We start from the raw sequence: 15,503 nt of genomic DNA on the forward strand, positions 1-15,503 counted from the left end.
ATGACAGATGTCATTCCAGCTGCAACATAGTACTGGGAAACATCCATACACACTCATTCATACACATATGGCCAATTTAGTTTATTCAATTCAACTACACCGCATGTCTTTGGATTGTGGGGGATACCAGAGCACCCGGAGGAAACCCACGCAAACACTGGTAGAACATGTAAACTCTAGAAGTATTTAGGGTTTAGAAATAAAGCCTGAGAGCTCACAGTACGGATGAGCGTGAGTCACTTTTCATCCGCGCCGAATGAGGGCAGTGGCGCTTACCGAGGGTCATAGACAAGAACCACAAACACTGTCCTGAGAAGAAGCGGCATTTCAAGATGTCGTCGCTGAATGACAGATCAGTTTGGGATGAGGTGGAGGTTTGTTTTACGTTTCTGGGGTTTTGTCATATTTTGATAAAAGTAAATGGTTGTACATATGTGCAGAAATGTGCTTTCTTTGGGATGTAACGTTTTAAAGTGGCGTTTAACCGCTGGCAACGGGCATGAATGGTTTCTAATGGAAGAGCGCAGCATGACACAGTGAATTTCATTCCGCTTCATTCATTTATTTTAAGTTTGTGCATTCACTCTCGAGACAGTTCTGTGTGATAATTAATAACAGAACAGCTTTTAATTTTAAATGGGTGCCGAATTACACGAAGATGGCAGTAACGTTAAATATTTAGGAAAAGTGTGACGGTGGCTTGCTAGGATAACATTAGCATTTGTGAGCTAACGTGATCATGGTGACCGATGTTTTCTTCCGCTCAGGTCCTTTGATCAGGGGGTGTTGTCTGACAATTACTGTTTATTACACTAATTAAATGCTATTTGGTCACCCTTAAGTTACATCAAACTTGTATGTTTTGAATGTGAAAGAACATATTTTGATGGCCAAGCAGTTGTTGGTCCCAAGTTAAGGAAATCACTGGATGTATGTAGAAGGCACTGGTTTTTTTTTCTGTTCAGTAAAAATAAAACGTGTTTGAAACAACTTGGGGGGGATACAACTTGTGTAAATTATGTCAGAATTATTTTAATTAATTTTGTTGTACAAACATGGATGTTGTAGTAAATAAAGGTTCTTCTTTTACTACAATTCACAGAACTTGTTTTATTGTATTTTATAGGATGGAATCGGAGAGGAAGTCCTTAAGATGTCCACTGAAGAGATTGTTCAGAGGACTCGTCTTTTGGACAGTGAGATTAAGGTATGCTTCATACTGTAATTCACATTCAGTTGTATTCGTGTCTGTATGCAACTTTGTACCTCATTTATAATCTCTGTAATTCCAGATCATGAAGAGTGAGGTTCTACGTGTCACACATGAGCTGCAAGCGATGAAGGACAAGATCAAGGAGAACACAGAGAAAATCAAAGTGAACAAGACTTTGCCCTACCTCGTCTCAAATGTCATAGAGGTAAAATACTTGTTCATGTTTTTCAAGCGTTTTAAGCGCCTAACTTTTAAGAGTATGGTGTTAAAGCTTGTATGTTTTGTGTGTTTAAATGGAAGCTGCTGGATGTAGATCCTAATGACCAAGAGGAAGATGGAGCCAACATTGATCTGGACTCACAGAGAAAGGGCAAGTGTGCCGTCATCAAAACTTCCACACGGCAGGTGAGTAATATATCTAAATCTGCAGGTTTTTTGTGGCCAAATTCTTCCATAAATCTTTTTTCTTTTTCCACAAATTGTAGTTCCTGTATGAATAAGTTGTAGTAATTTGTCTTAAGGATTTGATAGTGTATATAAATATATATATAAATAAAATGAAAATTGTTTTGGCAGGCCAAAGTAGCATTAGCAATAGTTTAACTAATCACATTGTGACTTCAGCATCTATTTTATACAGTCTGTTTAAGTTAGAAAAGATTAATATGTCAGTTGAAAAATGTACTTACCTGAGTTTAACAACCAAAACAGGATACTGAACTCAGCTGTGCAAATTAAATGACCAGAATTTTGTCTAAATGAAAATTTTACTTTTGCTTTCAGTTTTATTTTAAGTAATAATTACTTAAACTGTTTCAATAAATCACTAATATTTAGTTCTCATTGCAGACGTATTTCTTGCCTGTGATTGGTTTGGTGGATGCTGAGAAACTGAAACCTGGTGATCTGGTGGTAAGTAAAAGATAATTTCTTTTATTTGACAGATTTGTTTAAATAGAAATCAGTGGTTACACAGGGTGTTGGTGATATGGTGAGGTCTTTTAAGCTGAACTAGCTTTAGTTTAAAAAAAAAATTGAAGACCATTGCTGGCAGTGTTTCTATTAGGGGTGGGATGGTTCACAAAATTGTCGGTTTGGATTGTATCATGGTCATGTGGTCATAGTTTTCGGTTTACATTGCTTAAAGCTTTTTTGAAAACACTTAGGAATACCATCGGTGTGAAATACATAGCCTTATCTATCGTTTATAGTATTTAAAAATGATTCCCATATAAGGCCATGTAATCAAAAAATTAAAAGAACAAGATAGATTGATCTTAGTAATAGATGCATTATTTTTTTAAATGACGTGTAATTCTGGTGCTGCAAGAGGGGAATTGTAACGTAGGAGTGTCATTTAAAAAATTTGTCCAGAAATGTTTACTTTCACTTTGTGCTCAGATTAGGCAACTGATATAGATTGGTATTAGGGTGTTATGTTACATGCAATTTAAGTCTCTTCTGAATGCAACTGTTGAATTTAGTTTTTTTAAAAGACTAAGGTCCGCTGTTTCGGCTGTCTTTAATGTTTTTTATAAAATAAAAGTTTGTATGAACTAAGCATGGGCCGGTATAGCATTATGACAGTATGAAAAACATTTAAAATATTTTGAAGCAGTAAACATGTTGGGCGAAGTAATCCGAATAAATCATTGACTTCTGCTGTCTCCAGTTATTTAAAAACACTGTTTTCTTTATAATTTAAAATGGCATATTTGGAGATCTTTTCTGCTGGAGATACTGTTGTCCTGAAAAAACAAAAACAAAAACAAAATGTAAAAAAAAAACCCAAAACAAAACAGAAAAGTTTGGTGGTTTTAAAACCTTGATATTTCCAAACTGCAGTATACCTTGAAAACTGTTATAATGTCATGCCTAATATTAACTATCCCTTTAATGTTTAAAAAGCCTGTTTTGCCTGGAAATGTGTTGAATGTCTTGTTTTACCTGTTCACAGGGTGTGAATAAGGACTCCTATCTGATTTTGGAGACTCTACCCACCGAGTATGACTCTCGAGTGAAAGCTATGGAAGTGGATGAGAGGCCTACAGAGCAGTACAGTGACATCGGTGGCCTAGACAAACAAATCCAAGAGGTACATGCTGATTAACTGCCTCAAATCATAATCCTTTCAGTCACAATAGCAGTTTTTTTTCTGAGCTCACTGCTTGTCTCTTTGCAGCTGGTGGAGGCGATTGTTCTGCCCATGAACCACAAGGAGAAATTTGAGAATCTGGGCATCCAGCCTCCAAAGGGAGTTCTTATGTATGGACCACCAGGCACAGGAAAGACCCTGCTGGCCAGAGCCTGTGCAGCCCAAACCAAGGTCAGAGAGAACTGACGATGATCAAAATAAAACTGTTGTCAACAATGTTCACTTGCAGAATTTTGTTGCCGATGCACGATCTCACATTTCTGTTACTGTCCTTTTTCCAGGCAACATTTTTGAAGTTGGCTGGCCCTCAACTGGTCCAGATGTTTATTGGTGATGGTGCCAAATTGGTGCGCGATGCATTTGCTCTGGCTAAGGAGAAGGCTCCCTCCATCATCTTCATTGATGAGTTGGATGCTATTGGCACCAAGCGCTTTGACAGTGAGAAGGCTGGAGACCGAGAGGTGCAGAGGACCATGCTGGAGCTGCTCAATCAGCTAGACGGCTTCCAGCCCAACATGCAAGTGAAGGTACATGCTTGTGTCCATGTGTTTTAATTTTACTAACATGCCCTTATGAACTTATATTCTAACTTTGTTTCGTGTCATTTAAGGTGATTGCTGCCACTAACAGAGTGGATATCCTGGACCCAGCTCTGCTTCGTTCAGGTCGTCTGGATCGTAAGATTGAGTTCCCTATGCCCAACGAGGAGGCTCGAGCTCGCATTATGCAGATCCACTCTCGCAAGATGAATGTCTGGTAATGGCGCTTTTATTGTTTGCATCTAAGTTGGGGTTGAACAATATATCGTTATAAAAGCTCATTTGCAATTTGGCAAAAGATGCGATTGTCTTGCACATCATGTGAGGAAAGAGTTGATGTGATCAGTAGTAAATTTCCTCAGAAAAAAAAATGGCGCTCTCTCGAGTCGCATAGTAAAAACCAAAAATGCCCAAAAGAAAAACAGGAAATTACATAGGATGAATAAGATCTAATTGCTTTCATTTAATGGTATGACCATGAGAAAATATGTCTTATCCGAGTTCTTCTTATAGTTTTCCTAATAATAAAGTATTTAATGATGCAACACATTTGTCACTGCTTAGAAAGTTATCATGAGATATGTTGCATGCTTTAATCTGTCTAAGACACATAATTTTACAGAAGGCTTAATTTAAACACTCGACTAAAATCATGACGTTGAGTAAAAATGGTATTTGCACACTTTTTTACTGACGCTATCCTTTATTTCCTATGTGCTATAGCCCTGATGTGAACTTTGAGGAATTGGCACGATGTACTGATGACTTCAATGGAGCTCAGTGTAAAGCAGTTTGTGTTGAGGCTGTAAGTATGATCTTTATGACTATTGATTTTAACTTGGCTGCTTGTATCTTGTTTGCAAGGGGGTTTTAACATTATGGTCAAGGCCCTTGACTTGGAATTTGTGTGACAAGTTTAATTTTGAAAAAGGGAGGCAAATGTACTCTCCAGTCCACTCATCCTCTTAATGCAAGATGCAGTCTTGCTTTGGTCTGCAATAAAATTTTGTAAAGAAAAGAAATTGCACACAAATCTCTGCTTAAATTTGACTTTTAACAGAAAAAGCCATTGTTTCTGATTGAGCTAAATGCGCATTGTTCATTTGTGTGTTAGGGGATGATTGCGCTGCGACGTGGGGCAACTGAACTTAACCATGAGGACTACATGGAGGGCATTCTGGAGGTGCAGGCAAAGAAGAAGGCCAATTTGCAGTACTATGCTTAAAGAGGAGGACTGTATGTGTGTATTTGTGCGTATGTGAGCATCTAACAGCAGGATCCAGCACTCCTGTAAACTTGTGCTTATCAGATCCAGTGCTGCTCTGAGTAATGACCCATGTTCTGATGGAGACAGATCAGCCAAATTAGACTGGACTGCCTCACAGGGAAGACTTATGGAATTTTTTTCAGTTAACCTTTATGTTTGTTTCTCAGTTCATTAAACACCAATCTTTTTTCCACTATTTGTGCTTTTTATCCTTATGAAGGTTGTTTGATGCATATCTGCTGTGTTTTGTGTTTTAGTAGTGATGGAAAAGCAGGGAATGAGTGATCCTTGATTTTATTTTTCATCAGTTTGGAGGGTTTTTGGAGCATAAAAGCATTTTGCACGCAAACATGAACATTTACTCACCCTGAAGTGGTTCCAAAGCTTTTTGTTTGTTTCTTCTCTTGAACACAATGTATTTTGGAAAAAAAAGAGATGGAAACCTGTAATTTTTCCATAGGTAAGTTCCATAGTAGGAAAAACAAATACTATGGAGGTCAATGGTTACAGGTTTTCAGCATACTTAAAAATATATTATTTTGTTTTGGGTGATCTAACCTTTTAAGTGCTCTTTATTGCACCTCTAGTGTCAAATGTACAAAAACATTTCAAACATTCCTAATCTGACACCATTACTCCCAGTCCTACCACAAACTCATGCTACTTCTGTTAATATGTTGAGATCATTAGACAAAAAGCAAACATTTTTAAAGGATCAACATTGCTGAGGTAAAAAAAAAAAAACACATTTAATATTTAATTTTGTGTTTTTATTTATTTTATTATTTTATTTAGCAAAAATGCATTTTTAAATATAAAAATACTCAAGTTAATTTTACATCTAATAATGATTTCAGATAAGGGGAAAAAAACAGTAAAAAAAGAACAGTATCTGTTTGTTGTTATTCAGCAATATGCCCATGCTATGCAGTTTGAATTGCATCATTATACTGAGATCGGTGAGCCAGCATTTTTTTTCTACAACATGTCAGCTCCTCTTCATTCTTCAGGCATAATGTCATGGGAAAACTTTCTGTGAATCCGGTCTGTTTATCAGTTCCCACACAATGCTGGCATCTTGTTTTCTTGAGGGGGGTGAAGTTCATGCTAAATCTCACAGATGAATGGAAAAAGTCATCAGAATTTAATAAGTCGTCTTTAAGGATTTTCCACACAAACAGTCCCAGCTCAGCAAGGTCCATTGAGTGTGCCAGATGAACCTCTCTTCACTGCTCGTCTTTACTGACTGTCACTTCATGTGTCCCAGATGGTATTGCCGAACTTTGATGTTGTTGTTTCTCCTCTTCTGCCCTCTGACCTTTACATTTGACCCATAGGCACAAAAGCAGGCCACTGCAGCGCTTCCGAAACGCTGGGTCACAGCATGCGTACAGCAGAGGGTTCAAACAGCTGTTTACATAACCCAAACAGATGGAGTACGGATGCGCCGCCACCAACCACTGGTCGAAACGGCAGGAGAAGGGGAGAATACCCAGCTCCACCATTGCGGAGAGTGTCTTGTTAGTATGGAAGGGCAGCCAGCAGAGGAAGAAGGCCAGCACAAGGGTGATGATGATGCGGAGGAGCCTGCGCTGGCGTTTCTGATCAGGGCGCAGGCCTAGGCTGAAGTGTTTGGAAAGAAGCCGTCCCAGCCAGCCGTAGCATACTAGGAGCACTACAAGGGGTAAGAGGAAGCCAAGCAAGGTTGATTTTAACCCCAAAGCTGCTGACCACATAAGCTCTGCTTGCTCTGCCGCTGCTGGGTCCAGATCACTCGAGATTAAACTAGAATAGTCCATATCACACAAGCAGGAGGACGATTGTCCAGCCTGCCAGTCACCATCATCTCCTGATTCCAGATCTGGCTCTCTAACTGTCCGCAAAAGTAAAGCAGGGAGTGCTAGAACTCCTGCTGCCAGCCACACAATACCCACAATCCACCTGGCACGGGCGCTTGACGTCCTCTGCTTTGAACCGTTGCCACGCTGTCGTGTGATGACGCAGTAGCGCTCCACGCTGAGCCCAGTCAGAGAAAACACACTTGCATACATGTTCAGTGCCACTATGTAACTGCTCGTCTGACACAGAGCTTGGCCAAAGGGCCAGTGGTAGCCCAGTGCTGTGTAGGCAGCCCATAACGGCAGAGTCATGACGAAGGCCAGGTCAGCCAGTGCTAGACTGATTATTAAAGACTCGGTTACTGTTCGAGAAGATGTCGGAGAGGGACAAGGAGGAGAATCGAGAGTCTGGGAAGATTTGGAGCCACTTCCTATCCTCCCTCGCCCTCTCCCTTGGCGGTCCAGGTAGACCCACAACACCAAACCGTTACCCAGAGAGCCCACGACAAACACCAGCAGGTACACGCTCGGGATCAGCACCCATGTTGGAGACCATTCAGTGTAGTCACATGAGGGGAAGGGAGAGGGTGAGGGGAAAGGCAGAGACCCAGACATCTGACAGCCACACACTTGCACCTAGTGCAGAGAGTCTGTTAATGACATCAGCAGGAGCCACTGAGGTTACAAGCTTGATTGGTTTTAAAGAAATGCTTTTTCGTAAATGGAAGGAAGCAACTTTGTCCTTCCCCAGATTTCTTGTTTCCACTGTTTGGGAGTAAGTGCTGACTCCTCCCTCCTCAATCCTCTTTGATTTCTGTGGGGTAGATAAAATAAGAACTTGTGTTATATCAGGTTGGGTCATGTATGGTATAAATACATTCCTTCATAATTGTTCTTCAGACAAAGTAAGTTTGAAGCCAGTGTTGAAGAATGTGATTAAGGCAACTCTACCAAAAGTAAGACAAGCCAGTGTTGACAAGGGAAAAGACCTCAAACTCCATCAGTTGACAATAATACAGAAGAAAAAACTTGGGTATCAAGATTTACATACATTTTCGGTTGTAACATGCTGTGTAGTTACTCAAGACCAGGAGTGCTCAACCCTGTTCCTGGAGATCTACCTTCCTGCAGAGTTCAGCTCCAACTCTGGTCAAACACACCTGAACTAATTAATTAGGACCTGAAGAGCACTTGATAATTACAGGCAGGTGTGTTTGATATGGGATGCGACAAATCTGCAGGAAGGTACACTGTAAAAAATGCTGGTTTTCACACAATCGTTTTGTGTTGGGACAAGATAATCAAAGTAACTTATTATTTTTTACAAATTTAGGTAGATTGAACATAAAAAAAGAATTTTTTCAAGAATTGTGTCGTTTCAACTCATTTTAAGTAAGTAGTTTGAACAAGCAACAACATTTTTTGAGAGTAGATCTCTGGCCAGGACATCCCAAAGTCATTCAATGCGAGTTTTAGCGCTATGAGCTGAGTCGGAGCAAGCTCAACTGCTGCTTTACACTAATGACGATCATGCCACCCTCACTGGGGGAGCCGTGGTCAATATATTTTCACAAATATAGCCATGAGATATGTCTTCCAACAAATGACAGACATCAGTTTGAGTTAAAAGAACTGCTGATCACCACAATAAGAATCACTTCAAAGTATTTGCTAATAATAATTGGCTTTTTACACTTATCTAACTAATTCACATATTAAAATGGTTATTTTTAATTTTGTGACAAGTTGCATGATATATTTCCACTGATAAAAGTGTTTAAGTAAATATGTAAAAAAAATGTTTTAATTGAAATACTGCTTTTCCAGAGATGTCATAGAACATTTATTTTGGTCTCAACAAAGATCCTTTCCATAAAAGTTTTCAGAAAAAACAGTTTTCTTATACTACAGAGGTGTTTAAATAGTGTTTTATAAAACTTTGAGTTTCCATAGATGCTAACGGTTTTTCAAAGCATTTTGATGTCAGTATATCGGACCTTTTGTCCTGTTTATTACACAACTGAAGAATCTTTCCAGATACATATAGCATACTACATCAGAAAAAAATCCACAAAATGGATCAAGCAAATGCAGTACCATGTCACACTAAGGTTAATAATAAAAAAATCCTACTTAAGCCAAACATCTCATACAGTACCTGCTCTTGTGAAGGGTTTATCTCTTATTTCTGTTGTTAATCATGGCCAGTTCTCTCGTCTGTGGAATTAGCGCCTATGTTTTTCCAGATGATCTTTTTGAATGAATGATGTTACTCTGTATCCAAGCTCTTCTCTTGATCTTTCTCTACAACTTCTGCTTGTTATCTTCCTTGTGTGTGTCACCTACAGGGGAAACGTCTGCTCTTTAAAGACTCTCTCCTCTTTGTGTCCTCCTTCTCTACCAAAGGACCACCCCGTAGCAGTTTTGTGAGATCTCCAAACAGTTCCCCTGTACTTAAACACACTAAGCAAACTCGCAACACCTCAAGGCTGAAAGAAGCTTTGTGCACATGACAATGTCTTTCACTGCTGTGAACATCAATCCTTGGCCAACACCACCACTACGTATTCCAGGTTGTTTTAGCAAATACATGTGGATTCATACAAATAATGAGCTAATATTTGACCTAAAACACTGGGAGGTCAGGAAATCAGAGACATTTTGTGTGGCCTGTTGTTATACAGAGCAGGTTTGTTGTATCACAGTGGATGATTATTTCTATATCATGGACAGGGAAAATTAGAGCACTAGCATACTTTGCATTTAAAAATGTCTGAAGAGTGTACAATGTTTGTACTTTTTTTTCTTCAGTTGTGTGTGTGTGTGTGTGTGTGCGTGTGCGTGTGCGTGTGCGTGTGCGTGCGCGTGCGTGTGTGTGTGTGTGTGTGCGTGTGCGTGTGCGTGTGCGTGTGCGTGTGTGTGTGTGTGTGTGTGTGTGTGAGAGAGAGAGATAATGCAATAAAATGTATTGAAGTATGGCTGAAAGAGTGAACACAGGACAAAATAATAACTGATTATAATACTGTCAGTGTATAATTTATTTTCTGTGAGCTGTTTTGGGTTTTTGCTTTCTATGCAGTTGTTTTCAGTTACTTATTTTTTAACTTAAAATTGATTTCTTTATTTTAATATTTACATTTATGTAGACATAGGAATATAAAGAACAGACAAACAGACCCTTGTATGTGAAATAAAGTATAAAAACAACACCAAAAAGGAAAATTGTTATGTGAAAGACAAAATTGACCTACAAACAGTTTAAAATCTTTAAAGATGAAAGACATTGTTAGTGTTTTTTGTAGAAATATCTGGATTCCCAGTGTTTTATTCATTTTTCCAGTGTTCAGAGGTGGTGGATCAATTTTTTTCCAAATGTAAAATGGGTTCAATCTCTTTTGTTGAGACACTCCAACATATCAGACTAAACAAAAAGGGCTATTATTGGGTCAGCGAGTAAATCCCAATTATACTGTTTAGCAAGGAATTAAAATATGTCTTACCATAAACTCTTTAACACAAAAAAACATAAAGCTCCTCTTAGCAGCTTCACACTTGTTACATTTGGGGGAATGGTGACACAGTGGCTCAGTGGTTAGCACTGTTGCCTCACAGCAAGAGGCTGGTTCAAGTCCCGGCTGGGTCAGTTGGCATTTCTGTGGGGACTTTGCATGTTATCCCTGTGTTGGCGTGGGTTTTCTTTGGGTGCTCCGGGTTTCCCCCACTGTCCAAAGACATGCAGTACAGGTGAATTGAATAGACTAAATTGGCCGTAGTGTATGAGTGTATTGAGGTCCTAGGCCATTTAGTGATTTATATACCAGTAATAATACTTTAAAATCTATTCTGAATATAACCGGGAGCCAGTGTAAAGACCCGAGGACAGGTGTGATGTGCTCTGATTTCCTGGTTCTGGTCAGAATTCTGGCCGCAGCGTTCTGGATGAGCTGTAACTGTCTGACTGTCTTTTTGGAAAGGCCAGTGAGAAGGCCGTTACAGTAATCCACCCTGCTGCTGATAAAAGCATGAACAAGTTTCGCATATATGTGTAGAGAAAGCTACAGGCACACTGGGTTCCTGCTTGTTCTGTAAACATCTGATAAAGACACTGTTATCTAAGCAGGCACCTGGACACATCATGGAAAGCTGTTGTGTTCACCAGCTGAAGATGGTGCGTTGTTGTTTGGGCCCTGGTGGTGGGGCAAAAGTCGGAGGGCTCTTTCAGGTGGGCTCAGAGGTGGTTGTGGTGCAGGCCGCTTTTTGGTTGGTAACTGGGGGCTTGTGGCAATGGAGTGTGAAAGTTTAGTTCCAGCATGCACCAGTTCCTCCATCTTTTTCGAGAAACCCAAGAGAGGCAAGCAAGTTTTATGCCTGGATTTCAAAAATAGCCTTGCGTTTACTAACACAGACTATATTTGTGTTTGGAAGTTATTTTTGTTTTCCTCCTGTAGAAAACATGCTGAAACCTATGGGTGATGTCACAGATACTACGTCCATATCTTTTACAGTCTGTGAAACACACCTGAGTGAGAAGCAGCCGTCCACATTAGAGTTTTTACAACATACCTGCTAAAGGTAATGCCATAATTTCTTTAGAGAAATTATAAATGTGGCATTTTAGGATGCAAAAACACTGTAGTCTGCAAAGATGGCCTTCTTCTAAGACACTTCTTTTCACAAATAATTCGTTTTTCACACAGATAATATTAGTCCCGTTTTTCAAGCCTAAAAGGGGCAGTTTCAATAAGTTATTAAACTTTATTTGTAGGATATTTTGAGCTGAAACTTCACATATACTCTAGAGACATCACAGACTTATTTTACATCTTGTTAAAAGAGGCATAATAGGCCCCCTTTAAAGGCATTAACAAATTAGGAGGTTAGGCCTCTAGCATTTGGAAATCTATTCATTTTTCTGTAGGAAAACAAAACTTATTCTGTGGTGAACTGTGGTTTGCCTTTTTCCCAAATAATGCTTTTATCATCTCAATATAACATGTTTCAAATACATTGATGGTTTAATGTAACTTGTAGGGTCCCCCACATTGATTTAATTATAAGTATGTTAAGTTTATTTATAGCCTGTGCGATCAAACAATGACAAAATGTCCATTTAGAAAATATATGCAATTAACACAACATCAAATAAGCAAATATAGATCAAAATTGGTATTAGATCATTCTATACTTCAGTATCTAGTCTTATTTTCTCTACAATCAAATGCTCTCAAGCATAAGAAGCATACCGCCCCCTGCACTATAAATAGATGCTGAAAGGCAGCTAAAATCAATTACTTCCTTACACAATTATTTATTTGTTAAATGTCAAATGCAACCATATATTTGATATAAGTGACTCAGACACTGTAAATATGCTTTCCATTGGGGTAAATGAAGACACAGGCTACAAAACATCAGGCCATATTTCCTAGCTATTGGCTGTTTAAAAATGAGGACTGTCCCATGTTTCAATCAACATGCTGAATAACGCATGTTTTCAAGGCACTCCAGGAGAACTTTAAATAGAAAAATATTTTTGGGGGGAAAATCTCTTCTAATAATAGATGAATTAGTCTCGTAAAATGTCAGTAATATAGTATGTGAACTGTTCACCTGCCTCTGTTTACCTCATACATTCAGTGTGCTAGCTGTATTTGAGCAGTCTGAGTGTTATGTTGTTTAAACACTTCTGAAACTCAGGGGTTCCCCACTGTGGGCTTTGTGTGCACTCTCAATATGAATGAAAAAAGGGAAAGTCTTTTGTCTTAAAGAAAGTCTTGTTGGAAAGTCAACAGGATGGCTATTTATGAGGCAACACCATGACACACTGCAAATATTTAAAAATGCTGTTGTGAAACTTGTGTTTTCTCAGACTAACAAATTGGCCATGTGCACAATAGTCAGGAGATGTGGAAACCACTGCTCTCGGAGATCTTTATTAGCAGTAATACAAACAGATGAAATTTCCTGTTTGTATCTCCATCTGAACTAGTCTAGACTGGTTTATTCAATAAAACAAAAAGCATTCAGCCAGTATTTTGTCTAATGCCTGGTGGTTTTAAGTGACAGGCTTGGTTACTGCACACCATGTAGGCTACATTTTGTAGAATATACACTTCACATTGGCTCTGAGTGTCATAAAGATGCTCACAGATTTTTGTCTCTTTGTTTTTAATTGATTTCAGCTGTACAAACAGCAAAGGGGCCATAAAGAGGTCACGGGGCCATGTATATGACATGAGTTAAACACACTCGGTTTCAAAAGCACTGGGCCAGACTATAAATTGTGTTTCAAAATACAGAAGTTAAATTACACCCATGGGTGATTGTAGAATTTTGGGTACATCTTGTACGTCTCCAAGATAAACTTTTCAAAAACACAAGAAATTAATGAAACAGGTTTTAACCCTTGTGCACTGTTTTAAATTCACTACCCTTTTATTGTGTTAGGGATAAAAACATCCACTGAATTGAACCGCAGTAAAATTGCATCAGACAAATGTTTTTTTTGCATAAATCTATTAATCACCCTCAGTCCTGATCAAAACTAATAAATTGTTTAGAAAGTTACAGGATTTTAACTCTGTAATTGCCAGGTTTATAAATAATGTCACTGATTTGGTGAAAAAAAACACATAAAATGTTGTATTTTCAATATAAAAGTAATTGTGGACTAGATTTTTTTAAACCTTTTATCACAGTCTTGGACATGTAAATGATTAGTAACAACATTGGCTTTGATGTAGTGTTAGATTTTTAATTTTTTTTTGCCCCATTGACTTCCATTATAACCACATTTGATGGTGCAATAATACACAGTCTTTGTTTTATTTACTGCAGTTCTGAGAGCTGAGATGCATATTTTGATTTTCTCAGACACATCGCAAATGCGCAAAGGTCATTCTCACACACTCAAAGACACGCATACACACACTTTAATTTGCTGTTATTCTCCATATAAAATCCAGAAACTATGCTTTTTTTGCACAGGCCTATCTAAAGAGTTAAAGCTGCCAACTGATGATCAACAGTAAAAATTACACATTTTACCTCTTTCCAACAGGGAAAACCACCAACTATCAAAAATGCATGATTATATGATGTCATGGTTTTGAAAAGTGGTTATACTGTAAGTCAATTGGGCAAAAACAACCACTAACAGTAAATTAGGGAGAAAATAAAATTAATAAAAAACCCTGCATTAAAGGCAATGTTGTTTCACATGTACAAGACTTTATTTTAAGAGTTCCCACTTAGCTGATGATTCATCAAAAGCTTGTTTGGCATGCTGTCCCGGGAGAGAACCCCGAGCTCAAGGGATCCTCGAGCCCGGGGCTTCCTCCCGTTTGCAGAGCGAGAGGGGAGACTGAGCTCGGTGGATCTCAGAACTCCCCGTCTGCAGTAGCTAAGGGAACACGTGAGGAATAAAGGGGGCTAGACAAATGCTTGATTGTTATGCATGATGTATATATTTGGATGGTGGGAGGAAACCGGAGAACCCGGGGAAAACCCACGCGGACACGGGGAGAATAAGAACTCCTCACAGAAACACCTACCGACCTGGCAGGACCAGGGCTGGCAGTGTTCTTGCTGTGGGGCTAACAGTGCTAACCACTGGGCCTCCGTGCCGCCCGATCTATAGTGAAGGAGGAGAATGGGGAGGAAGGGGGTTTTCTTCCAAACGAAGATAAAGTGGACTGAAAACTGTGGTTATTTATAGTAGCTTATGGCTCATATGATTGGATGATACTGATTAGCTTAATACGTGACTGGCTGTGATAAATCATAAGCACGTGATCCTCTCGAAATTAGTTTATGAATAAACCCCACTTAATAAAAGGTAAAAAAAAAATCTAGTCCACAATTACTTTTATATTGAAAATACGTCATTTTGTGTGCTTTTTTTCACCTAATCAGTGACGTCATTTATGAATTTGGCTATTAAAAAGTTAAAATCCTGTAATTTTCTAAACATTTTAGTAGTTTTGATCAGGACTGAGGTTGATTAACAAATTCATGCAAAACAATTTGAAAAAATATTTATCTGATGCATTTTTACAGCAGTTTAATTCAGGGGATGTTTTCATCCCGAATATAACAAAAGGGTAGTACATTTGCCCAGAGTGTATTGTTGAGTTCTTAAAACATTTCAAAGCATTTTCTTAAAATATGTGTCAAAATAAGATTTGTCACCAAAATCATTCTGCTAGCTGAAACAGAAAAAGTTATGGCCAAATTAAGACTCAAAATCATCTTCAACAGTACATAAGGGTTAATACTAACACAAATTAAATTAAGTTATCTAAAAAAAACTTGTTTGTGTGTATTAAAGGATATTTTGTGTGGAAAATATTCTCAACCTCCTGAATCATACATTCAGCTGCAATTATCATGAAATAACAAGTCAAATTTTCTTCTTTTACTAAGTTAAACATTTGCATGAACCATCAGAAAATAAAAACAAATTATTTGTAATTTCAGTTATAAAAAATAC

General features: G+C 38.4%; 2 protein-coding genes across 3 annotated transcripts; one reads left to right on the forward strand and one right to left on the reverse strand.

Annotated features, from left to right (window-relative positions):
- Positions 1–304: 304 nt before the first annotated feature.
- On the forward strand, positions 305–5,370 carry psmc3 (proteasome 26S subunit, ATPase 3). 2 transcript variants are annotated; one of them, XM_056461849.1, is made up of 11 exons: positions 305–374; positions 1,127–1,207; positions 1,293–1,418; positions 1,514–1,618; positions 2,063–2,125; positions 3,171–3,308; positions 3,396–3,539; positions 3,650–3,895; positions 3,979–4,124; positions 4,631–4,712; positions 5,022–5,370. In XM_056461849.1, exons 1-11 carry the CDS (start codon positions 333–335, stop codon positions 5,130–5,132), a joined length of 1,284 nt encoding a protein of 427 aa, XP_056317824.1. In that variant the 5' UTR covers positions 305–332; the 3' UTR covers positions 5,133–5,370. The 2 variants fall into 2 exon arrangements, with proteins under 2 accessions (XP_056317824.1, XP_056317826.1); XM_056461851.1 differs by having other exon boundaries at positions 313–368.
- Positions 5,371–6,048: 678 nt separating this feature from the next.
- Positions 6,049–9,335, reverse strand: aplnr2 (apelin receptor 2). Its single transcript, XM_056462874.1, has 2 exons — positions 9,171–9,335; positions 6,049–7,826 (listed from the first exon to the last, which is right to left on the reverse strand). The coding sequence occupies exon 2, from the start codon at positions 7,625–7,627 to the stop codon at positions 6,401–6,403; it is 1,227 nt and encodes a 408-aa protein (XP_056318849.1). The 5' UTR covers positions 7,628–7,826; positions 9,171–9,335; the 3' UTR covers positions 6,049–6,400.
- Between the last annotated feature and the right edge of the window lie 6,168 nt (positions 9,336–15,503).

Source organism: Danio aesculapii, chromosome 7, assembly GCF_903798145.1.
Source record: "Danio aesculapii chromosome 7, fDanAes4.1, whole genome shotgun sequence".
Classification (NCBI taxonomy): domain Eukaryota; kingdom Metazoa; phylum Chordata; class Actinopteri; order Cypriniformes; family Danionidae; genus Danio; species Danio aesculapii.

Coding starts and splice junctions, on each gene's coding strand:
- aplnr2 (XM_056462874.1), bottom strand. CDS start 7,627: ATGTCTGGGTCTCTGCCTTTCCCCTCACCCTCTCCCTTCCCCTCATGT.
- psmc3 (XM_056461849.1), top strand. CDS start 333: ATGTCGTCGCTGAATGACAGATCAGTTTGGGATGAGGTGGAG. Junction 375..1,126: donor CAGTTTGGGATGAGGTGGAG/GTTTGTTTTACG, acceptor TGTATTTTATAG/GATGGAATCGGAGAGGAAGT. Junction 3,540..3,649: donor CCTGTGCAGCCCAAACCAAG/GTCAGAGAGAAC, acceptor TCCTTTTTCCAG/GCAACATTTTTGAAGTTGGC.